Source organism: Rhipicephalus microplus, chromosome 1 (genome assembly GCF_043290135.1).
Source record: "Rhipicephalus microplus isolate Deutch F79 chromosome 1, USDA_Rmic, whole genome shotgun sequence".
Classification (NCBI taxonomy): Eukaryota; Metazoa; Arthropoda; class Arachnida; order Ixodida; family Ixodidae; genus Rhipicephalus; species Rhipicephalus microplus.
In genome coordinates, this window is record NC_134700.1 from 288364703 (window position 1) to 288389750 (window position 25048).

At 45.8% G+C, this 25048-nt stretch overlaps 2 protein-coding genes across 2 annotated transcripts in view; one reads left to right on the forward strand and one right to left on the reverse strand.

Moving 5' to 3' along the window:
* LOC142762733 (uncharacterized) overlaps positions 1–25048 on the reverse strand; it is a 102474-nt gene that overhangs the window by 70858 nt on the left and 6568 nt on the right. The gene's annotated exons all lie outside the window — the stretch shown is intronic.
* The window catches only part of LOC119165535 (lachesin-like), a 112053-nt gene that overhangs the window by 68367 nt on the left and 18638 nt on the right, over positions 1–25048 (forward strand). Inside the window, exon 3 of the mRNA XM_037417686.2 lies at positions 11195–11301. Coding sequence (XP_037273583.2) covers positions 11195–11301 — 107 coding nt within the window. The remainder of the gene's footprint in view (positions 1–11194; positions 11302–25048) is intronic.

Sequence of the window (25048 nt, forward strand, 5' to 3'; positions counted from 1 at the left end):
AGTTGCTCCAATAGCTCACTTAGACTTGCTCTACTAGATAAGGTTCTAGAGTTGAACCCCTACCTAATTTCAGGTTGAAATGACGGCCTGTCTGGACCCAGAGATTCTTAGCACCCTCCTCTGCGTCGCATATATGAACGCCTCCGTGGTCAGCTTCACAGCCACTGGGGACTGAAGGTCGAGGATTTATTGGCGTATCTATGTGAGAGGGAGTGACCAGTACTGCACCAGAGTGGCTATAGTTCTCCTCTGGTGAGGGAGTGCGTTACCGGTGGTGCCCACTAGTGAGGCCCGCACCCCAAATCTCTTTTAAAGCAATTCAATAATCACGCGGTTGTTTTTAAAAGTCCGGCGGGGAATAGCGTGGCACTGGGATTCGAACTGTGAAACTATTGCACGCGAGTCTGATACTTTAACCACTGCGCCATCGCTGGCTCTGGTTACTACGCATCACCAAAACTAAGCAGCAGTGAGCTAGGACAGGCCTTTAGTAGACAGGCCCCTAGGGAACGCACAGCTCGTTTTGTGGAATATAAATGTCGGCGCTTGACCTACACAGTTGCTACGAATTCAATCCGAGGCAAGTGATTCAGGCTCAGACGAAGGAAAAAAAAGCATCATAAGAGTGTACTCATAACAAAAAAAAATGTTGAAAATAATTACTAGAAAAGGCTGCATAACATAACCTAACCTGACCTAACAGTTTATTACCCAAAACTGAGCAGTGGTGAAACGACACAAAGTAGTTACAGTTCCTACCGTACAGTATACGAAATCACTCCTTATGAATTTAAATGCGCGACTTTAACAGAATAAATAGCGGTACAAATTTTGAAATTTCGCACATGTTATTAAAACAATAATGAATGGCACTAAAGAGCGGTACTTAATGTTCTTAAGGCGTGGTACGTTACCCTAGGCAGCACGGATATTTCCGCTGCTGCTTTTAGCGCCTTGAACAGAGGTGCAAAGATTTCCTCTCTGCTTCATTTCTTCCTTGAACTAGATTAGGATTAGGGTGTTGTAGAGAGCCGGCGGATCTTGAGTTGCAGGCAATTGCCCCCCCCCCCCTGGTTTCCTCTTCGCTAACTGTATTGAACCTATGTACTTTTTGTTTTAACTAAGTGCGGACATGCTCTTAGAAAGTCGTTGGTAAATAGAGCTACGCATTGGCATTGCCGAGAGGAAGTGGGCGGTTGATGGAGGTTGGTTTAATCCTTACCTGCTCGCGCACTCAGAAGGGGGCGCCTTTCGAAAAGTTTTCTATACGTTTTTTTTCTTTCGGGCCTAGGCACAAATGTCGCCGCCCCATCAAAAAGGATTGATTGATTGATTGACATGTGGAGTTTAATGTCCCCAAACCACCATATGACTATGAGAGACACCGTAGAGGAGGGCTCCGGTGATTTCGACCACCGGGGGTTCTTTAACCTGCACCCAAATGTGAGCACACGTGCATGCAGAATTTTCGCCTCCATCAAAAATGTAGCCGCCACTGCCGGGATTTGATACCTCGACCTGCGGGTCAGCAGACGAGTATACCTTAGCCACTAGACCACTGCGACTGGGTACACCATTAAAAAGGGGGATGCTCTTAGCATCCATGCATCCATCTAGCGCTCGTGAACGCGAACATGAACAAGCCAGGCATCTGCGTTATGCGATGAAGTGCCATTGACGAGAAGAATGTCGTTGTCAAACGGAGGCAGTTATATGAAAACCTCGACACCCACCGTTTCCTTCGTATCATTCAAAAAATGAAGGCTTTCTGATTGCAGTAAATAGGGTGACGTTAACTACTTTTGTGCCGCAGATAATATGAATTGAAAATTGAATATTTATAGATACAATTTATTTATTGAGCCATTTATTCATTAATAATTTAATAGGCACTGGTTACCTAATGGCTGCCTGTCATATACAACCTGGCAGCACGCGGGGGAGCCCTGCCGCGATGGTCTAAAGGCTAGGGTACTCGGATGCTGACCCGCAGGTCGCGGGAGCAAGTCCTGGCTGCGGAGGCTGCATTTCCGATGGAGGCGGAAATCTAGGCCCGTGTTCTCAGATTTTGGTGCACGTTATAAAGAACCCCAGGTGATAAAGACTTCCGGAGCCTTTCCCTACGGCGTGTCTCATATTCAATGGTGATTTTGGGACGTTCAACCCCACATCTCAATCATACAAATCAATCAGCATGTGGCGCATACGGCAATGACATTCATCCTGTCAATGCTCACTGCTGTGTAGCCAACGACAAAGTAGTCCCTTGCGCAAAAACCCTAATTAACGGTAAAACACTGGTGATCATCTGATAGAGGAGACACCACGCACACATCGAGCAAAAGCTATGGCGGCAACCTATTACGAGTGATGTTTCAGGCAGACGGCGTACATAAGCTGGTGCAAAGCTTGCCTCTATAGGATGATCTGGCAGCCGACAAAGATGAACACTGACATTTGCGACACACCTGGCAGTCGATATTTATCCGCGAGAAGCTGAGTCAAAAAAGCGTTCTATTGGCGTTCCCCAAACGCGTGACCGGAAATGTTTGACGATGGGAGGCGGTATTTCGCTATTGCGGCCGACCAGCTAACCCCGTAAACGCGCGCGCGAGCGCCCTCTCCTGCTCGTTTATCCGGCTAGCTGCAAGCGTGCATCCGAAACTGACGTGCGCCAATTACGAGCGTGAAGTGGGCGTCAAGCGCATCACCGTCGTTTCAAAGTTTTTTTTCATTGCGCGTACCCGTAATATTTTATTTATTTGTTTACCAGAGAACCCTCTCACGTGCTTCCTCGGCCACTACCACACTTCTCGCGCATCGCCAGCCACCTTTACGCACAGTTTTGCTCTAAGGCACTTCCGACACGCCGCAGTTTTTTTGCTGTTTTCAAGTTGTAAAACAAGGCAGAACGAAACGTCGGTGCGATAAGGGGGCCTTAGTTTGCGGGGCACTTTTCAGTGAACGCGCCTTGTTTGCCCATGACCACTTTCCTGCGCACTCGTGCAGCCATGGCTTTTTTTTTTTTGCTTGACTGGTTTTAAAACCTGTTCTGTCATTCGTTCTGTAACGGCTCTAGGGCGAAGTTTGGCACTCATATGCAAATGACTTGGTCTCTGACAGCCTTGTTTATCTGAAGGTCTCGATTATATTGTGTGTTGTGGTTCTCTTGCGTATTGTGTTTGCTGGTTTACAAACACTTGTTACGAATAAGTTTGCTGTTTTCATACCTAGAATTCATTTTTTTTTCTTTCGAGCAAAGTTATGAATTTTTATTATTTTTTTTGCGCAGAAAACTATAACAGGCTTGTTAAGCTCCGCACTAAGTTAGTGGTACGGTTTTCACGTTTTTATCAGTAGCCTGAAGACCGTTATTATGGTACTTCAAAGACCGAAAATTGGTACTTAGGAGAAGTACTTCAAAGGCCAAAGACCAATAAAAAAACGAATACGCCTTCGGCATCTAAAAGTGCATTAGCTTGAATAACACAAAGTTATCTCAAGGCAAAGCCATAAATTCAAGGTTGCGATTCTGATTCTGGCAAACCCATTCTTCGACAAATATTACTTCTAAGCTGCGTGAAAACACGAAAGTGAGACCTTCCAGAAATCGTTAATGTAAATAGTGACCGCGCACACAAGCAGAGCTTTCCCCTCCTGTCTCTTTTATACTTTCGGTGTTCTGATGTGCAACCAGAACACCAGTGTGGGGCGTTCTGCACCGGCTCATAAATATCCGGTGCAGAATGCCCTGCAGTGTACATCCTCGTCCGCAGATGATTGTCCACGATGATTACCATTAAGTCCCATGATTACCATTTGTTGAGGTTTCATGACCACAATTCTCACCTTCCTCAATGCAACGACAACTCCATCAGCTCAATGCTCACTGCAAGTTCTGCATTCCTTGGAGACAGTCCTTCCAAGCCTTTTTTTTTTAACATCTTGGGTTCCAGTCTAGTTTTAGACAACTGCAGAGAAACTAATTCCAAACACTTCCCAGTTGTGACTGTTTACGTGTGTGAGGTGAACGCTGACATGTGTGGGCGCGTATCATTCGTTCTTTTTAATCCTTACTTTCTCTATTTTTGTCCCCTTTTTTAGCCTTCGTCCCGTGCAGGGTAGCAAACAGGGTATAAACTGGTTAACTTCCCTGCTTTCCCTTTACCTTCTCTCTCCCTTGGGTACATAATTCGGTTTACGATGATCCTAGTCAGGAAGTGATTGCCTGCTCCATAGTTTCTCCTCTTCACAAAAGTGACGTAATGATTGACGTAAGCGCTGATCTACAATGTGCCCGTACAGGAAATTTTTACCACGAACCTCACAAATGTTTTCGAGATGTAACACGGCTAACTGAAGAAAAATGTAGCAGCACAACTCAAACATATACATAGCTGAGATTTTGCGGCTGAGCACGCACAATTTAAGTAAACCACAGCCGGACTTGTGCCATCGCTTTTCACAGACGTCACTTACCCAGTCGTCTATTTTGACATCACTCAACACACCTCTTCATTTCATAAATGTGATGTGCCGTTGTGGCAGTCGGATATACTGGGTTCTGAGGTAGCCTAAGAAGGACGTCCACACTCTTTCAAGATCAGGAAGGGACTGCCAGAGCCCCCCTTTTTTTTATTTCACGTTCCTCGAGCGCCCGTGAACTCGGCGCCGATCTACTTCGTTTTCCTCGCGCAAAGGCGCGAGACACGCACCGAGCGTCATCTGCTATCGCTCGTCACAATATATAACACCTGCAGAGTCGGGTTTCAATCACGTGACGGCAAGGAGCTTAGAGAGATTGCAGGATCCACCATTAACTATATAGTGCACTTATTGCAGGTTTGCCGGTGTGAAAAGCGGTTTTCATGGCTTTTCAGCGTGTACCTTGTCATGATCGCCTTCCCCGGAGGAAAAGCGCGAAGCTCAGCATTGTAAACAGCCACCACCGAGAGCCCAGTGTAATCCAGCCACATGGCAACCGCACTTGTTCGACAGAACAACCATTTTCGCTAAGAACTTTCGCTTCCTCATCTTTCGACGTTTTTATTGGAGGAAGGGAAAGCGGGTTGCAGGCAGAAGCAAGAAAGCTTTAAAGAGAAAGTGTAATGCTCGAAGTGGACGTAAGTATCGAATGGAATGACGGCTCCACCAAGACCGTTAGCCATTTAGGTTTCAGCAGCATTGCCCGTCCATTGTGGTGCGGCTGTCGACTTTTGATGCGGTTTGATGACTTTTAGTGCGACTGTGGAGAATCAAATAGAAAAAAAAAACAACTGTAGCGTACGTAGAAAATAAACGACAAGCGGTAATAAGCGGAGAGCAAACAAGCCGCAATGAACGCCTGTGCAGCTGATAAAACGAAAATCGCGCGTCGTTTGAAGCGGATGACGCGGCACATCTCCAAGTACGAAGGAGACTGCTCCATCTGCGCGAGACCATCGGGACCCCAAGATGGGGTCCGATCGTCGGCCACGGAGCTCGTATGATGTCCTCGCACGGTTTTCCCCTCGAGTGCCGGATGGGTGGGGTCTCTCGGCCAAAACCGAAAACAAGTGGGGAATTAAGTCAACGGTCGGTGCCACAATGAACCGCTTGCCTGACGCGAGAGTTCTGTGGCTACGGCTGCGGCTACGCTTTTCCACGAGCGTCTTAGCAGACGTGTGGTCCGTGGATAACGGTCTCTTCCTTTCTTACGCTCCGTTTCTAACCGCTTCAAATGAAGAAGCTGCCGTCTACATTACGCTGCGGTGCTGACCGCTGTCATGCTATTCAGGAGGTGAAGGGAAGAGAAGAAAGAAGAAGGAATCGTATTGTTTTGTAGTTTTTTTTATCTTGTCGGTCGAATTGCCTAAGTAAAGACAAAAGCCGGAAATTCAGACTTTAGGGCGTACACAGCTCGCGTCGTCGTCATTAAAAGCATAGCTTTCCGTCAAACCGCACTTTATATTTTTTTATGGGGGAGGCGAGGGGGTGGGGTGTACTGGTTTGACTTGAGAGGCGCATGCCAGAAGAAGAACGTTGATAGCAGTAGAAACTCAGACATCCATATAAAGTCCATATTGCTTTGGTATGTGACGGTGTTTCGTGTGAACGTTTCGCTCAACTGCCAAAGGTCTGCTACATCAAATGAAATCGGCGGAAGTGACAACGACGTCAATAAATAAAAAAATGACATTCATTGTTTCTTGAACATCCCGAATACACAAATATTTTACTGCCCTAGTATTCGCCAATCTCAAGTGGGTTCCTCCTTACAGCATCTCGTTCGATTCCGGCGCCGTTACTTATCCATCCTTACTGCACTTTATGCACGTACGCAAAGATTTATATGTGGGGTTTAACGTCCCAAAACCACCATATGATTATGAGAGACGCCGTAGTGGAGGGCTCCGGAAGTTTAGACCACCTGGGGTTCTTTAACGTGCACCCAAATCTGAGCACATGGGCCTACAACATTTCCGCCTCCATCGGAAATGCAGCCGCTGCAGCCGGGATTCGAACCCGCGCCCTGCGGGTCAGCAGCCGAGTACCTTAGCCACTAGACCACCGCGGCGGGGCGCATGTACGCACGTACGCAAAGAGCCTGTTGACCTATTACATGTTTTGAAACAGCGATGGGCCCCGTCGACATACTGAGACGCTCGTAGCGACGTCACAGCGCATAGATTCCGGCCCAATCCAAAGCTTGCCAACGCCCCCTATTATCACGTGACAAACAGCACACCACTTCAAAGCTGTCTCAGATCAGCGCTGTGCTCGGAGGCAGCTTGCAGCTGCTGTGCGTGTTGTCATGTGATCAGTGATCATAGAGGGTGGTGCCGAGCTTTGGGCTGGGCGGAGTCCATGTGCCACAACGTCGCTACAAGCGCCTTAGTATGTCGATGGCGTCTATCGTCGTCTACAAACAAGGAAAAGGTCTACATATATAGATGTAGAGCACCCTTGTAGTGCTGTGTTGTGAACCACGTTGTACCTATCTATATAAGGGCCCTTCCAATTAGAAAAGATGAGAAAGCAACGTTCGTGGAAGCTACCTGTTCTGCGTAGAAAATAAATATGAAGAATTAAAGAGAAGCTCGGCGTCAAGGAATAGCTGGTACCGCTAATCACGCTGAAGTCTTTTAGTCTATACTTGTCGAATTCCCCGATTGTCGCCGTCACTGTGGTCTCAGTATTCATGCACGCGGGATTAAATGGTGTAACCATCGTCATGTACTTGACTGCTGCAATGTGCAAGGTGCTTTAGAAACTTCTATCACGAAATGGCACTTGGTGTTCTTAGTGAGCCTTTATGTAAATCATGGACATTTCGGGCATCTGTACATTTGCGACGCGTGAACTAGTACCAGGAAAAGGGGTGTGAATGCGCGTTGACGTGATACATTTGTACCGTTTCATAAATATCGACAACTTAACAATACGAACTATTGTTGAATAGAAGATGAGTAGCCAGAACGACACCTTCAAAGACATCTAATAAAGGAGCCGAAGCAATTGCTGGCCAGAGAGTTTGCCTGGTTTGCACATCGTTAAATCTTCACTTGCAGGGACCATATATTGAAAGCGTTAAATGCGGAGTTTGCAATTACTTCGATTACTGAGCTATCCAAATAGGAACGATAGTCCTGGTGTGAGATATGTTCAACGTATGATAAACAGTTAGTGTGGCGCCTTGAAGTCTTATACGCTATCTGAGAAATAGCTTGAAGTCATCGTTCACTGGTACAAAATTAAGCCTTCTCGATGAAAAACCATGCAGCGTGGTTTGACAGCGACTTCTTGATACCGATTTCTTGATAGATTGCCTATGCCATCATTTAGTGAAGGGAACTTTATAGCCACATAGATACAAAAGATGTTTAAACAGCAAGGGTGGTGGTATAAAAGCTGCATATATGCGGCTTCACTGGTCCTACCTCACCAAACAACAGCAGCGGCAGCAACATTATCAAGAATTTTCACTTGTTGCAATAATAAAATAGAGATACACAAAGCATAGCGATAAGAAATTCAGTAAAAAACAAACATTTTAAACAAACACGGAAGCTAGGTTGGTATTCGTAAAACAAGTTACCATATTCTATTTTTAGAAAGATGATATATGTTGTCATCGCATAGTTTATATTGGTTTAGTTTTGAAAGAAGACTGTATGAGAATATTTGAAAACCGTAGTTTGTGTGTGCTCGCGGAACTGCCGAGTGTTCGGTGTGTCGGTTTAAGCGAGATGATTGGTTGATTTATAAGTTCGCGATGTTCCTCATTTAAGTACTGCGCTTAGTAGTTTCATGTCTTAAACGACTCATAAGCTGATGCTCACGAAAGTGCTCAGCTCAGATAATTTCGAACTTCAAAAATAGATAACGCGTCTGTACATTATAAGTTACATTAGCGATAGGCCATAAGGCTTGCTTCTGCAGTAAAGCTTTAGTTTGGGCAAGCTGGTTGGGCAGTGGAAATTTGCGCGAGTGTTGATCACTCTCCTTCGTCCGTGTCGTTTTCGAGCAACCCAAATATGCGTTGCTTGTTACTATAGTGTGACTAGACGATCTGCTGATCGTTTTGTGCTGTTTGACCAATCGAGGTGGCAACAGCGCATATGCGAAGCAAATAGTGCATTATATATCATGAGTTTCTCTTGAATTGGTAGCAGTTTCTGGCATCTGCGCATCATGCCTAAGGCTTTGGAAAGCTTAGATTTTAAGTATAATCAATATGGTGGTCCCAAATCACCACTTCATGAAAAATGACACCCAACGGATTAGCCGACGCGGAGAATACAACTCTTGAGTCATTTACCGCAAGAGACTTCGTGAGATCGCAAGACGTAGATTTCGCTCTAAAAAGCACTGCTTTTGTTTTAGAGCGATTGAGCTCAAGTTAGTTTTTCACCGACCAATTATATCTATTTTAATACTTCGTTTGCCCAATCTATAAGTTAGTTATCCTTAGTTCCTGAAACAAAAAAACTAGTATCATCCGTGTAAATAATGTAGTTGATTGAATCACCAACATTTACAATATCATTTATACATATAATAAATAAAGGAGGGCCCAGTATGCTGTCTTGAGCCACACCCTGCCTAATAGGTTTTAACGAAGAGTATTGTCTATTCATTGATACGCTTTTTTTCTATCTGTTATGTGACTTCTATTTAAATCTAGAACAATTACAGGTATGCCGTACCAATTTAATTTATCTAATAAGATTACAGGGTAAAAAGAAAAAAAAAATAACAGTGGAAGTATGGTATGTTCTATCAAAAACTGTGCGCTTTTGGGTCTGCGCATAGGTCCCGAAGCGTGTCTTTCTTTTAAAGCCTTGAGGGTGCTTATTGAAGACAGCCTCTCATATGAGCGGCAAATGTAGCGCGGCGAAGTATATATAACGTATAGCCTGTATTTTTTTAGATGTGCCTAACAGCGCAGAATGCTACGTCATAGTCCCCCGTGCCCCTGACTTGAAATTACTTTTAGGACAACGTACAAACGGAGTTTGAAGAAATACTTGTAGCGACTTCGTTTGCCAACATGTGATAGCTTCGCAAAGAGAAACAGCAGTCCTACAATACAATATATTATTTGCCACCTAACCTGTGAGCTTGTTCTTGCATTTTGCAAAAGTATACTTTTTTTTACTCTTGTTCAAGCTTGAACGTACGTCTTCAATATTAGACAAGACCTCGTTATATTCGGTTTCCGTACTGGAATTCCTCACAGCAAAATATAAATTTATTTAAGAACTACAAAAAGAAAGAAAGAAAAGGCGTAGACGTTGCAAAGGCCCATTCTTCATTTTTTAATCTTAGTGCGCCTCAAACGACTTTTTTGTGAAGTAAAAAAAATGAACAACTGAATGCTCGAGGCTGCACGACATGGTCTTACGACATATGTTTGTTTTCCAGCACGACGTTTGCTTCTGCTGAGCCGGTTTCGTCATATAGATGTATCGTTTCTTTCGTAGGAGCTTTGTCGTCTTTTTATCTCTCGCTTTTCGTTTCACAGGATGTGCGCTTTGCTAACACGAGTGGTCCTTTGACGCCCGACATAACGACTTACTCCCCTATCTGCTTCCTGACACGTCAAAATGATCCCTCCGGGAAACGAAACTTTTTGCTGTTTCTCAATTTTCTGGCAACCTTCTGGAGGCGTGTTTTTTTTTCTGCTTTCAGTTCGCTCACATACATAAATAAACAAAAAATGAATGACAGAAACTGTGAAGCTCTCATCCTGCTGGTTTGCATTTTATATTCTTTATGGCATTACGTTTCTCTGGCTACGAGCCGAACGATACAGCATCAGTTTATTGAAATTAGCCGCTAATGAAACGAGAAAAACCACGAAATATTGTTTGATACTGGCTTCAGGGGCGATCTTCTGTCTGACGTGTTGAAATGGTTGCCGTATATGGTGAACAATCGCAGAATGAGTAACACGACCTTGCCTGTCAATGTCGCAATGTGAATGTACAACATACTGCTTGAGTTGTGTTGGCGTTCCAGGACATGTTGAGTGGTTTTTGATCAAATCAAATTTACTATGCTAGTTTAGGCTGCCAGACATGAATATCATTACGTCTTGCCTCGAAACATTATGAAGTATCTGCAGTGGTGAGTTGCCGCTTGGTTACACATACAGCAATGCTACAGAAACAGATGATAATATTTAAAGGCAATTTTATAGTTTCATAGAGCATTATTTGTCAATAAGGTCAACCTTATAAGCAGTTATAAGACAACAGTAATGGAAAACTCCAAGTTAAATTTTGCCGTGGGCGTTTGTGTTGCGTTTCTTATAGAGTCCAGGTGCGATGAGATTCTATTACGCCCCGCGCGTGGTTCATTGTGGCATCACGACAATACATACGACAGCTCTTTTTGGGGAGCTGTAGCGGTCGGCAGATGAGTACAATTCTGCCTTATGGACCAAGGGATTTGGCGAATGCGGCCTGTAATTGTAAAAAAAAAAGAAGGAGTGAATGCGAATGTTTTGTGTAAGATTGTTTACTTGATTGTCATGTCGATTGCGGCCCATCTAAATAGACATCGTAAAATGCTCGAGGCACACAAGTGAGATGATTTTAGCAGTTGAAATGGGGCATCTAATTAGGAGATCTTGCACGTAAGACGAATAATGAGCATTGTGACTGTTACACCTTTTATGCATATCTCCTTTTTTTCTGCCATCCTGCAGGTTACGAAATTCTTCCCGAGTTCGCCGAACCAGTTCCGAATGTCAGTGCTATCGTTGGCCGTACAGTGAAGCTACCTTGCGTGGTCAACCACTTGGGGCAATACAGGGTGAGTCAGTATTGGAGCGCTCGTGAGTTCGTGCAATATTATCCGTCTACCATACCGACCTTAACGCGATGAATAGGGCGCTCCTCTGTCTATGTGGCTTCTGCTCGGTCATGTGTGCACTCTGAATTGCACTTATATGCAGCAGTAGAGCCCATGGCTGTGGGCACTGGCGGCTGGTGTGAAAAGGTGCTACGCCGCGTTGGCTATAGAAGCTTCCGTTCGGGCTTGACTTATATAGCTTGCGGTAGGACCATGTTTGCTATTACAGCCTCGGTCTGTGGATATTTTTTCGCAAGAAATGGCTGTTGAGGCAACCGACTGGCCGCTCTAGACAAATGTGAGCCAGCCTGTGCGCTATCCCGTGTGAACTCTTTCTCAACGGTCTATATAACATCCGTACCAACATCTTTAATATAAACTTGTCAATTTGAGAATTAAGTTGCAAAGAGCAATTAATGACAAATAAAGGAATTATTCGGCAAGAATTCTAGTGCGATGCCATAAATATTTCTTACTTTTCTTCTAGCAAAGACAACAGAGTCTTGTAAACACTAGTCAATAGCGGAGCATTAGCAGCCTTAAAACCTCGAGATGCATATAATTTTTAATCGGCATAGTATAATGGGTCATGTAGGCAAATTTGCATAAAAAAGTCAGCAAGAGACGTCAGAAATATTGCACATTAACCGAGTTTGCTAATGAAGCTTTCGGTGTAGAATAGCCTAAATTATCTGCCAAATGCATCGCATTGGCGGCGCTGACTGACACTTCGACGCTTACATGCACATACATATCATATAAATCGGGTGCACGGAGGGATGACCGCCCCCGCAGCTCAGTAGTAAAACATAAGATGCGTTATTCGAAGGCTTCAGGATCGGTTTCTGCCGGCGGCAAGTTACCTTTTCATCCACTTTTCTTTCTTCACATTTACATGACAAATGCTACTAGTAACATTTCCTTGGCTTCGTTTCCCCCTCGTAGGGTAGCGTACCGGTCCTTCTAGACTAGGTCGCAGACAGCCGTCTTTTGCGCTTCAAGCGAAAGGAAGAGCCACACTTCTGTTGTGCGCTTCCCTTGATCGTGGCACTTAAACCGCCAAAGGCGCCTGGCTGAAAACATGTGTGGTTCTATACTCTCCAAGAAGGAAGGGAGCCCTTCGTGTTCTTCCTGTCTCTGTGTCGTCGTTCTGTTCTCGCGCTATAACTATCGTCATGTCATACCAACTAGCCCAAGCTGCCACACTTTCAAGGAAGGCACACGTGCACCGGTGGGGCTGGTTGCGTTGTGCGTGTGCGCGTGTGTGCGTGCGTGTGTGCGTGCGTGTGCGTGCGCGTGTGCGCGTTTTTTGGTGCAAGGAGAAAAGCTCTGCGGACGGCGGAAGAACTAGTCAGTCACCAGGGAACACTCAAGCTACGTGGACAGTTCCCACTTTCGTGTGTTTATAAATAAGTTTGTTCAATTTTGATCGCCTGCGTCGTTTCTATCCCTCGTGTTTCACGACTGGAGTAAACTAGTCGTAGAGACGCCACAGACTGGTCGACATCCCTGTCCTTCCTTTCCCTCCTGTTCTTGCCTTCCATGTCAGTTTTCAGAAATATTGCGTCTAACGAAGGAAACGAGCCCTTAAATTCACATATTTTACGAAATGTGAGTACGATAAAGTCGATGTTATTACAGAATGTGGGATGACCTTAAGTCATTTGAGGCCACCAGTACTTTTGACGTGCAACTCACTGGTGGGCGAATCTACATGTTAGCATCCCACTCATCAGAAATTGAAATTCAATCGACATAAACTGCCACAGGGAGACTCGCAATAAACACATAGAAAATTTTCGGATCTGAAAAGCGTTGAACAAATCATCTATGCAAAGGGATTGAATCTTGTTGAATCGACCCTTTTCTTTCTTGCGTGCTAAAAGCAATAGCAAGCCGGCGAAGTGACAGAAAAGTTTTTGCGAAGCGGCTCACACACCTTCCGCAGTAATTAGTGAATGCTCGAGGTTTTCGCCTACTCTCGACAAATGCGGGCTACTAGAAATTGTCGTTCAAAGGAATTAATAATTCTTTATGAACATATTTATTGAAAGGGCCGCTTCAGTGTCCCAGTAAGAAATGAAATGAGCGCGCAGATGAACGCGTATATTGAGCACCGGAGGTGAAATAAATGCCAGTTGTAGTAACGCAAGAGACAAGTAGCGACAAATATGTGGCCTCTTCGCGTATTCCCAAAACAGAAAAAAAGCAACTAAACAGGGTTCCGGACACCGGTGTATCGCCTACCGAGCTTCGTAAAGAAAAAAAAAAGACGAACTACCGTGATGAATGGCATGGCGCGACTTCGAAGCTAGTGTCTCGAGCGAGAAGCTAATAGCCCAAGAGTGTATATCCATCTGCCTCGTTTTTTTTTTTCTCGTTACACGCAAGCCCGCCTACGCGCAAGTCTGTCCTCCACAAAACCACCCAAATTTAGGTCAATGGCCGCCGTCACTTTTCCTAAATAAAGCTTTGCGCATTAATCTATTAACCCGCATACTTCCACCCAGCAAGTTATTCCGGTTATTCCTCGCCGAGGTACACGCAGTCGAGAGCCTGATGTGCCCTTCGCTCAGTCTCCTCTTTCTTTTCTTCGCGTGGAATGTAAAGGGAAGCGTTGACGATAAAGCCATACCTAGGCGAGAACGGACAGCGAATGGGCGTCGGGGAGGATCATGTCCCGCGTAATTAAGAGGAGCGCTTAATTCCGCCCACTCCACGCTCTACGATGCGCTGTGAACTTTCCGCGATGCACCTTACCGTTTACGTTCCTGCGTTTGCATTTTTCGGTCACAACAACTCGCGCCGCTCCTCCATGCAGATTGTCAAGAAAATTGCCTTTCTAAAGCGGTTTCTTCTTGTTTTATTTTTTAATGGTAAATCTTAAGCATCGTACTCAAAAACAAAGCCTGAATTCGGTTCAAAGGTTGAGACTTACTATGAAAGCATGTAGACTACCACCTGGCTGATATGGAAGTCGATTGTTTCGTTAAATCAGCATAACTTACTGACATTCTCGTTTTGAGGGTAGTGTACGTGCAAAAGCTTTGAAAGGAAGTGGCATCAGCTCTGGTTACGATGTGCTCGGAGCTCTGGTAGGTAAGAACGTTGCAGGAGTTAAAAGGGCCCTAACATCCCCTGAAAATACAATGAAGTGCTTTTTCTCTTCCAGTGATTCTCGTCTTTTAGCCACAATTCGTGACGCCAGTAGTTCGTTCACGTGATGTCAGGCTGAAATAAGTTCTCGATTTGCCGATATATGAAAGGTACCTGCTGTGAATTGCCACCTACACTGCTCCGCCATGCATGCTCACTTTTGCCTGGTCTTGCACGAGTATCGTGCGCAACAAACGGATGCTCCTTCGTTTTCTGTGTTTGCAGCTGCGCAAGCGGAGATAGCAGCCTGTAGTTGAAAAGCGCGAAATCCCTACTAGCTCAATGCTTAGTCTCTTCTTTGAAATAAGTGGCGAGGAGGAGGAAACAGCCCCTGTAGGAAAGGTAGTGAAGGCGACCAAGAAACTACTGCCTCGCGTTTGAACTTCGTGTTGGGCTGCATGCGGCTAAACATGCCCCACGTTTCTTTCGATATCTCTGTCTTGCATAACGCATATTTCGCAAATTTTGGTAAGGGTCGTTAACAGCATTCAGTGAGCCCGTCTTACATTTTGATAGTCGTTGTGTTGTATGCAGGTTACGCAGTCGGGATTTACCAGAAACAAAAATTCGTGGGTTCGATTCCAGCTTTCGCTGTCGCATTTCATTGGAGAAGAAGTGATAGAGGCCCACGTATCACGCAATGCCAGCGGAATGTAAGGAATTCCGGATGGTCGTCATTTCATATAGTTTTTCACTACGGCGTACCTCGTGTTAACGTATATCGTGGTTCTGGCACGTAATATTCCAGAAGTTGTTATTCTCTACCACTTGAGAACAGCAGATGTAGTGACGTAATATCAAAAGCATGCCTTCGCGGAAATGCTTTATAGACAGCGTCACTGATTAAAATATTGCAGTGCTTCGGCGTGTACTATCGGCATCAAATGAAACGCGAACAGCGGAGCGCGTGGCACAAGCCTTATGAATGGCATAGTGCGCGCCGTCCACCAGTAGTCAATGACACAGGCAGGCCCACACATCCGGTGTGGCAGCACTGCACGATCCCTGTATAGTGCAATATTTCTGCTTGTGTTCCAGATATAGTATTTGAAAGAAACAAAATTAAAAGAAAGACAGAGGTTAAACTCTGCAGCTAAAGGCGAGCATTGTAGCACGGTTTGTCATCACGGAGTCAATCATCACGGAATGCCTGGCAAATTCAATATATAGTAGACAAAGGTCAGTTCACAAGGCTGGCAATTTCACGATGTTTCACTTCGTGCCAGCAAAGCTAAACAAATTGCGCGCTCTCTTCTGAAGAATCACTTGGCATTTCCCGTTAAAATTAAGCCTTTTCAGGTCGTTCTCTGAGAGAAGGATGTAGGTGGAGCAGCACTGGTGAACGTGATACGACAATCGTTTGAAAATCAACCGCAAACCAATTATGTTTCTCTTTTCGTTTTATCGTGCCAAGACACCACTTCCTCTGTGACGCTGCAGTTAAAGCAAGGAATTGCGAGTGATACGATCAAAAGCGCTCTGCGGGCCCACGAATTCCAACATTGTCACCATACGAAAACCAGAGCAGAAACGGAGATAACGCACTCTAGGTGGACCGCGCAGGGCTGCCATATCGGATGCGCACGCTTGTCAATGGAGATGACTGGATGGCCTACACTATACTGTTTCTAATGCTTGAAACACGCGTTCCGCTGTTCGGGTTTAATTTGACGCCGATAGTACGTTCGTAGCATTGATATGTGGTGTTTAGCGTCCCAAAACCACCATATGAATATGAGAGACGCCGTAGTGGAGGGCTCCGGGAATTTCGACCACCTGGCGCTCTTTAACGTGCACCCAAATCTGAGCACACGGGCCCACAACATTTCCGCCCCCATCGGAAATGCAGCCGCCGCAGCCGGGATTCGATCCCACGACCTGCGGGTCAGCAGCCGAGTACCTTAGCCGCTAGACCACTGCGGCGGGGCTGTACGTTCGTAGCAAATAAATTTCATTGTCACTGAGGTTGGCGCAACGCCTGCTTCATATTTGAGTTTCAGTGAAAGATTATATCTTAAAAATAATAGTACAAGCGAGAAAAAAATAAAACGAATAATGTCGGCCAAAAAAGAAACGAAGAGAAGGAAAGCGCCGAAGAAAAAAATAACGGAATGCCTGCAATGTGTGTTGCGAGTCGGGCCGCAAGATCGCAAGGAATCGCAACGCGCGACTGCTTCTCCGAGCTGCTTCTCTTTCCACGCACGGCCCTCTCGAGCCTGCGTTGATGAGGCCCGCCCTGAAAAACAAAGCCGGGAATCAGCCGGATATAAGGTTCTCGCTACGTCTTCATGCGCCGGTGGCTGGGCACTGCCTATAGTTGTGGCTGTCACGCAGAAAGAAAAAAATATGCTCCTCCCTCGTTTATACTTCGTTTTCTCTCTCTGTCGTCTAGCCTGGCCTTCTTTTCACTGAATCCGAAACGTGTTGTTAGAGTTGATTGCGGGCGGCGCGACGAGCAACGAGCGCGCGGGATGCGTGCAGTTGCTTTTTTTCTTTCTTTTTCGGAGGAGGAGAGACTTGTTGGTTTTTCTCTAACGAGCACATTTCTCTCTTTTTTTCCCAACTACTCTCTTTCCCATTCCTCTCATTTTTTTTTTACCTCTGTGACGCGATGCAGCCACAAAGCAGGTCAGAACCCACCACCTGCTATAACTTCATACCGGGCCGTCCTCGTTAAGCGAAATTCGCCCCTCGTGTTGACGACAACGGCATACGCTAAACGTATAAAACTGAACTCAGAAACGAGAAAAAAAAAAGCGCGAGCAAGAAAGTACCTTGTAAGATCTAGGAGCAAACGAAGAATAAGGAATACGAGGACGCAACCGCGCGTGACCCGCTTCCAGGATGATTTTTATTCAAGGTGCCACACGGCCGTCTTTATCTATTTCCTTTATCTCGCTTTCCTAGCAGCCCGATGCGCGGCGCATATACGCACACGCAGCGAACGAGACCTGACGCGCGCACGAACACGCCCCCAACAGCGTCCTCGAGTGTGAGCGTCATATTTTCGATAAGTGATGGCTCCCGGCTGGACACTTGTTCCTCGCTTTCCATGCATAATCCCGCCGCACTTTTCCCTCCATCCCGCCCCACCTTGATCACTGATATTCGTTCATTTCTCCATTTGCTCCCTTTTTCACTAAATACCCGTTTCACCTTCACTCCCTAATTTTTTTGTTCGGCCACTTGCCTCCTTTTCTACCGCTTGTTCTTTTTTTTTCGTTTTAACTTACAGGGCGTTACGCACTGCGTGCACTCACTAAGTGAAATTTTTATTCTCACGGCGTTGAAACGCTCCTTGGGTAGAGGCATCTCCCCGCAGCTTTGTCCCTGGTTTCCCTACGGATTTAATTTTACTCTTACTTTCTACGGGGCTTTGTGTGCTCGCTTGTTGAGTGCAAATCTTTGTCTATACGAGGACGAGAAAATGAAACGTTCACGAACCGGCGGCGAGCGTTCTCGGCGCGTGTTGGTGAAAGGAAAGAGTAGGGAGAAAAGAAAAATAGGGAAGAAGGAAGGATGGGGAGTGGGCCGAGGAAGGTGCTTAGTAATGCAGCCCGTCAGCGACGGTAGGGCACTGAGCCTAGTAATTGGACCAGCTCGGGGTCTCATGAATTATTCCCGCAATGGCCCCATTAAACGAGCGATCTCCCTTACCCGCTATCCCGACTGCTCCCCATGCCTTTTTTTTCCACCCTTGCTCCGCACGTTGCGTCCTGGCATGCAGTCCACTTTTTTTTTCATCCCGAATGAGAGTTCTGTGCTCGCACCCTCCCGTCGCGAGCTAGCTGCAGCTAGATAGTTCCCTTATTGTTCTTTTCATTGAGATCCCTTCTTACCACTCTTTCATTATCTTTTTTTCTCGGAATCCATTTGTGCACATTCGTCGAGTCAGCGCGCGGGAAATACAGGGAACTGTGAGCCAGCCAGGTCTTCCCTTCGAAATCCGCCCCTACAGCAATGGTGTTTTGCGTTTGCATTTATTGCTCTTGTGAGCGGCGCTGATTTCCACCTTGTCTGTGTGTCCAAGCCCACCCTGCTTGCTTCGCTGCCAACTACACGCGAGAAGTAGCAAGCTAGAAACTCTCTTTCCAGGCGGACCTCTGCTCCTCCTTCTCATTAAATACCTTCTTTTTACACGTCAGCTGGAGCCGATTCGTCCAGCATCTGTCAGCGACCGTCCATGTGTGATAGAGGAACGCTTGGCGTGCGATGCCTGCTCTTCGTACGCGTCGAAGACACATGTGGAAGGAAGACGACATCGTCTGCGATGCCTGTCGATGTCACTGCTTCTTCATGTCGTTGACTTTGTTTGTTTTGCACTCTGTCTGCAGGATTGCTCGAGTCGCAAGAAGTGCGCTTTCCTGTCGACCAATGTGGAGTGTCCATGTCGTCGGGACTCGGACGCGTCCGCTCACAGATGGGCTATGCCTCTGCTGTGACAGTTCTTCTACTACGAAAGCATGTTATGTTTGATGTATAGTTTTTGTTTCTTCATTTTTGTCCACCTACGCTGAACATCATGCACCTCGTGGTATAGCTTGGTGCGATTGTGTCTTTCTTCTGTTTCCGTTCTGCATGTTCTTTAAAGTTTCTTGTGTATGATCCGAAAGTAATGTAATAACATTTTAAATGTGAAACGAAACAATGAAATTTCACACACATAATACATGGTCCAGCCAACTGGGCCAATAATTTGTGTGTGCTAATTGCACGCGTAGAGAGAGAAATAATTAAAAGGAAAAGACAGGGAGGTTAACCTAGACGAACTGGTTTGCTACCCTGTGCGGGGTGGTGAAAAGGGTCGGAAAAAGGATAGCTATAGAGATATATAAATAAATTAGAAAAAAAACACATGCACACACATTGCACGCGTAAATGCCATCGAGGAGCTTGGGGTGAGTGGTTCGGCAGCACAAATTGCTATTTGAGGATACATTTGTTCTTTAATGGCACTGCTTTATGCTGGCATGGTCAACCGAGCTCGACAGTGCGTTAGCGAATTGCGCAATTCTCGTGAATGCTCAGCGAAAGATTTGACAAGCATCGCACCTCTCAAGGGGCCAGTCATGAGCCTGTTCGCGTTCTAGTTTCCCTTTGTCCTCGTGTGTTTATCTTTATGTATAAAGAAACTATCACGAGACTTCACAAGAACCACGTTGTTCTACTGAGTTCTAGCCGATCGTAACTATCCTATGCATATTTTTGGCCACATTCTCTAGAGAGTGTTATTTGCGATAAGGTTTATTATAGTAAACTTTCTTAATTTGTATCGAACTCCTTGCGTGTCTCATCTAAAGAGTCCGTTCAATCGTACTAAGAATGCACGACACTGAATATGTACACGGTACCTGCGAACCGTAGAAGGGACCTGTCCCCATCAGGTACTGCAACTACTCATTATTTACATCATCACCATCGCGCACTGCTATGGACCAATCACCTAAACCGTCCTTTTGTATTCATGTTGGTTTAAAGTCACGCGAAGACAAGCGATACTAAATGTCACCCGAGAAGAGAGAGAGAAATAAACAAAAGGGAGAGACCGGGAGGTTAACCTAGAAGTACTGGTTTGCTACCCTGTACAGAGGTGGGGAATAAGGGTTGGATAGAGGATAGACATAGTGATAAAATAAATTAGAAAAAAATTTACATGCACACACATTCAGGGCGTTCCGCTCACAGTCGTTTAGACAGTACGGTTGAACGCAAGAAGCGCAGGAGCGCCTTCACAGTTTTCTTCTGCGACACAAAGTTCTGTCAGTAGCGCAGGATTCTTTCTTCCGAAAGAGTCTGGTTGTCCAGTTCATCTAGTGCATTTCAGAGTGACTGTCTCTGCGAGCAGTATTGTGGGCATTCACACAGAATGTGCCAAGTTGTTGCGTCACTGCCGCAATGGTCGAATGCAGCAGTGTTGGCCATTCCAGTGCGGAACGCGTGCTCATAGGTAAATGCGACACCAAACCATAACCTGCGCAGCATAGTGGCGTCTCGTCGGTGAAGATCCCGAGAAAAAATACACAAATTCGTAATCTCTCTATACAAATTAATGAACATGCACGCTGTTATGTAAAGAATTGCAATGCCGACAAAGTGTTTTTACAGACACTCTGATCAAAAGTCCCTTCTCTATGTTACGAACGTAACACAGAGGAGGGAATTTCGTGACAGCAGTTGTTTGCTAGAGGCCAATAAGTAAGAAGGCATGATAGCTCGATCAGGGAGGTAATTTTTGTTTTTTGAAGTTTGGGTTTTCAAGACGAGATAGAAGCTGTTTGGGTTCTTTTGTGGACAGTTTGGCCAGGTTTGTCGGCGTATGAGTTTCGAGCAATAAAAAGGTGACCACGAGATTTAATTATAGGAAGGTAAGCAGCGTCTACTCTTCATGCGAGAAAGTATGCTTACGCAAAGCTGTATTGAATAAATATACAAAGAACGGGACAAGAATCAAGCTGCATAGACAATAAAGAGAGCGAGAAAAAGAACCCATAATTGCAAGCCCGGTCCGCACTTTAGACCAAGGAAGTGCCACCCACCCTCCACCTATTGATTGATTTGTCGGGTTTAACGTCCCAAAACCACCGTATGATTATGAGAGACGCCGTAGTGGAGGGCTCCGAAAAGTTTGACCACCTGGGATTCTTTAACGTGCACCCAAATCTTAGTACACGGGCCTACAACGTTTCCGCCTCCATCGGAAATGCAGCCGCCGCAGCTGGGAGGCACCCTCCACCCACTCGGAAAAACACTGTTGCATGCAACCCTGCGCAGACCTATGGGCAGCTCAGCCTTTCAGCTTCAGCCACTTCTTAATGGCAACTCGTAGCTTGAATTGATCTGGCCCGCTTGAGATGAACGATGGTAACTATATATGTACCGAATAGAAGCGCAGAAAATCGAACAGATCTAACAAGTGGAATACTGTCCGAGAAACACGCGCGATATACAATTCTTCAAATATTTTGTTTTTCTTTCCAATGACTATTCGCAGAGTAAAGCTTTAAAGGTGAAAAACTGAGCCGCGTTGCACCGCAATCAGCGAAGCATTTGTAGTACACGTGCGGAGAAATAAATTATCCTCTCAGCGCACGCTTTCGAGGCTCTCGCAAAGTGCGCGTCTTCCCAAATGGCTCCGTCCAGAAGGAGCGCGTGCCAGAGAGGCTTGTGAGATGATCTCCTCCAAAGCGCTTACACTCGCTCTTCTAGCAGCCCACGCGGCATTTCTTGGTGCTACGCCGCCACCGTCTCTCGGAAGCAGCGGCGGCGTTCGCGAAACACGCCGTCGCCGAGAGCGTCGTAGGAAAGGGGAGAGGCATTTTCTCCGCGAGAGGTTTCGCGAACCAAGGGTCAGACGGGTGGGCATATGTTTGCGTTACAGGCACACCGGGAAAGAAAGCGACGGGAAATGAGGGGAACAGTGACACAGCGTACTGTCGCGCCAGTCTCCGGTGCGGTAGCACGCCGAGCACCTGCTGGTTTCGCTCTATCGGTGAAGGTGGCGCGGCAGAGCTGAGTGGCGCGCTCTCCTAATGCGAAAGTGTATCAAGCAGATGTACAAAGAACGGGGAAAAAATCAAGCGCCATGGGGAATAAAGAGGGAAGTCGTCTGTGTGTGTGTGTAAGAGAAAGAAAGAGAGAGACTGTGTCGGCAACCGGCAAGAACAGAAAAACACACCGTGCGCGCGAGCAGCCGGGCACTTCATCTTGAACCACCCGCAGGCCACCCCCTAATGGCGACTTTTTACCGGCACATGTGCGCTGATATGCCATCCTCCCCAATCCCTTTCCATACTACGCGCCCCTCTTCCCTACTCTCTTCCGTACTCTCTTTTCACAAGAGAAGACAGTTGCGAAAAGGAACCCGGTCCCTTCTCGTACTTGTGTTTAGGGAAAAAAAGGATTTTTTTTTATCCCTCTATGCACTAGGTCGGGGAGCGCATCTTTCCTCGTGCACCACCTCCACCGCCTCTTCCCCTATCTCGAAATAAGCGTGAGGCGCCGGTGCTCGTAGGGAAAACGGCGGGCCCATCTCTCTCTTTCCGATATTTTCTCCCTTATCTACGCGGCGGGGCCACGGTGGATTCCTCACTAAGGTCGTCGAGTGCCTCGCGCTGCGCGTCGGCCTCCTTAACCGCCGCAGCTCTCGCGGCGACGAACAAAGGCCCAGCAGCGGCGGCTGTCGTGAGCTTGCCATCTATATCGTTTCTTCCTTCGCTCACACAACCCCGTCGCCCTCTTTTGCTTAAACGTACTTGCTGCATGAACTGGCATTTTCTTTTTTTTTTTGCCAGCGGGTGTACTTTAGGGCGGACTCTCAGCACTTCCAGTCAGACTACTATCTTTACTTTATTGTCTAAACTAATGGGAACGTAACAAACACGAACTAAAATAAAAGGTCATGGACCTACTTATTTACCCAAATGCTGCTACTTTAACCTACGCAGTCTTCCACCCACCAAAACTTCTTCCTTTTACTTCTTTTGACTGCAGTGTTCCATGCGAAAGCTGCGTTTGTGCGCATGCTTTCCTACTTTTATTCGCTGTATATTTGCTCGCCTTATTACAAGACATCTCGTTAGTAAGCTCGTTCTTTCTTCACCATGGGAACGCGTAATAGGGACGCGGCCACGTATTTTGGAAACGCGACGTGAACCGGCGTCAATTTGCCCGCTTCGTGTTCAAGTTAGCAGTCCTGTTTACAGCCAGATACGGCCACTCATTATAACTTCTGGATTGCTGATCAAGAAGAACTTCACGTCACGCCAATTAGAAGGGCAACCAGTGCAACAGAGTCCGTTAAAAATAAGAATGATTTTTAGAAATTTCGTAATTATGCTTGCTCTTAGCAAGGAGCGTGAAACGTGGTTTCGCTTTCGTGGCGAATGTAAAAAAAAAGAAGACGAGAGGGAAAAAACCCCGCTCGAGTTATCCTTACGAATCGACATTGGTATAGCTTTGAGATCAGATCAAATAAATTTGTTTGTTTACAGTAGTATGTAGCCCTTCTAAGTCTTGCGTACTGAATAAAATTTTATTCAGCACGTGAAATGGCAGTAAAAACTTTTAGTTACGGTTTTCAGTGGTGAGGCACTTGGTGAATATACGCAACTCTGAAGCCGTACTCTTTCCCAATATACGGAAATCGAGACAATCAATTATGTTACCTCTTACAACATCATACTGATGAAAGCGTTTTCGTATAGTGATTATGCCTAATAGTTTGCCTTCTCGGTATTGTGTGCACATGCAGGCGAGTCACAGATGAGAAATGAAAAGAAGTGCTGAACAGTACAATGTATTCCAAGGTGACATTTGCGAAGAACGAAAAAGCTCACTTCATACGGATGTATTCACAATAATGCAACGTTATTTAAGTAGACGTTTTCACAATTGTTTAAGGCGTATCCACCCAAATACGTGCCTGTATAAGGCTATCAAGCAAGCAAGGTTAAAAAGTGTTTCCATTGTTGTACTATAAGTTAGCGTAATGCGCGTCGTTCGCCGCACAGCACCACGTCACTGTTTCTCGCGGTAATCTTTGGGTAGAACAACTTATATTTGTTTCATAATAAGTGGTCAAACGCAGTTTTTCGGACGCTAAGATACCCAAGCCAGAAACTTGCACTGTCTGCGGCCAAACAAAGAAACGAACGAATGGCAAATAATGAATGAACAAATGAGCGAAAAACCAGCAGATCCAACACGCTCATGTGAAGTCTACGTATTGCGAAGCTTGTTCATATCTTTCATCCGACGGTTCGAGGCACACGAAGCAATGCCTTTTCTGATTGATTTGATATGTGAGGTTTAACGTCCCAAAACCATCATATCATTATCACAGACGCCGTAGTGGAGGGCTTCCGAAAATTTGACCACCTTGGGTTCTTTAACGAACGCCCAAATCTGAGCACATGTGCCTACAGCATTTCCGCCTCCATCGAAAATGCAGCAGCCACAGCCGGGATTCGATCCCGCGACCTGCGGGTCAGCAGCCGAGTACGTTAGCCACTAGACCACTGCGGCGGGGTGCGGTGCTTTTTCTAGGCGTCTGTTGTGGCAGAACGTGAAGTCAATGATCTCGACAATCATTTGTCACTTAATTACAACGGTCAGTAAAGTGGAAGGCTGAAAGTGATTAGAAGATCAAAGGTATAAAATTCAGTTAGGTTAAGAGAGCAGGAATGTAAACTTGAAATAGAAATTGAGAGTAACATAAGAGATCATAAGTTGAAAGAAGGGAAGAAACAGAAAGGGAAATGGCCAGAAAGTTAACCAGAAAGACTTCCCATCGTCTACTCAACACTGGGGGATTAGGGAAGGCGATTAGAGAGGCTGGCATACTACTGCAAGAAAATAATTTTTGTTTCGTTGTCACATCTTGATTTTTGATACATTGAAGTGAGATACAATCCACACATGACACCTAATATTAATTTAGCGCAATACAGCAACGTGTACTCGATTCTAGTAGGAGCAGTGGTGCAGTACACTAAATTATATATTCCTAATGAGACTGGTAACTATGTTAATCATCTCAAACTGCGTAATAAGC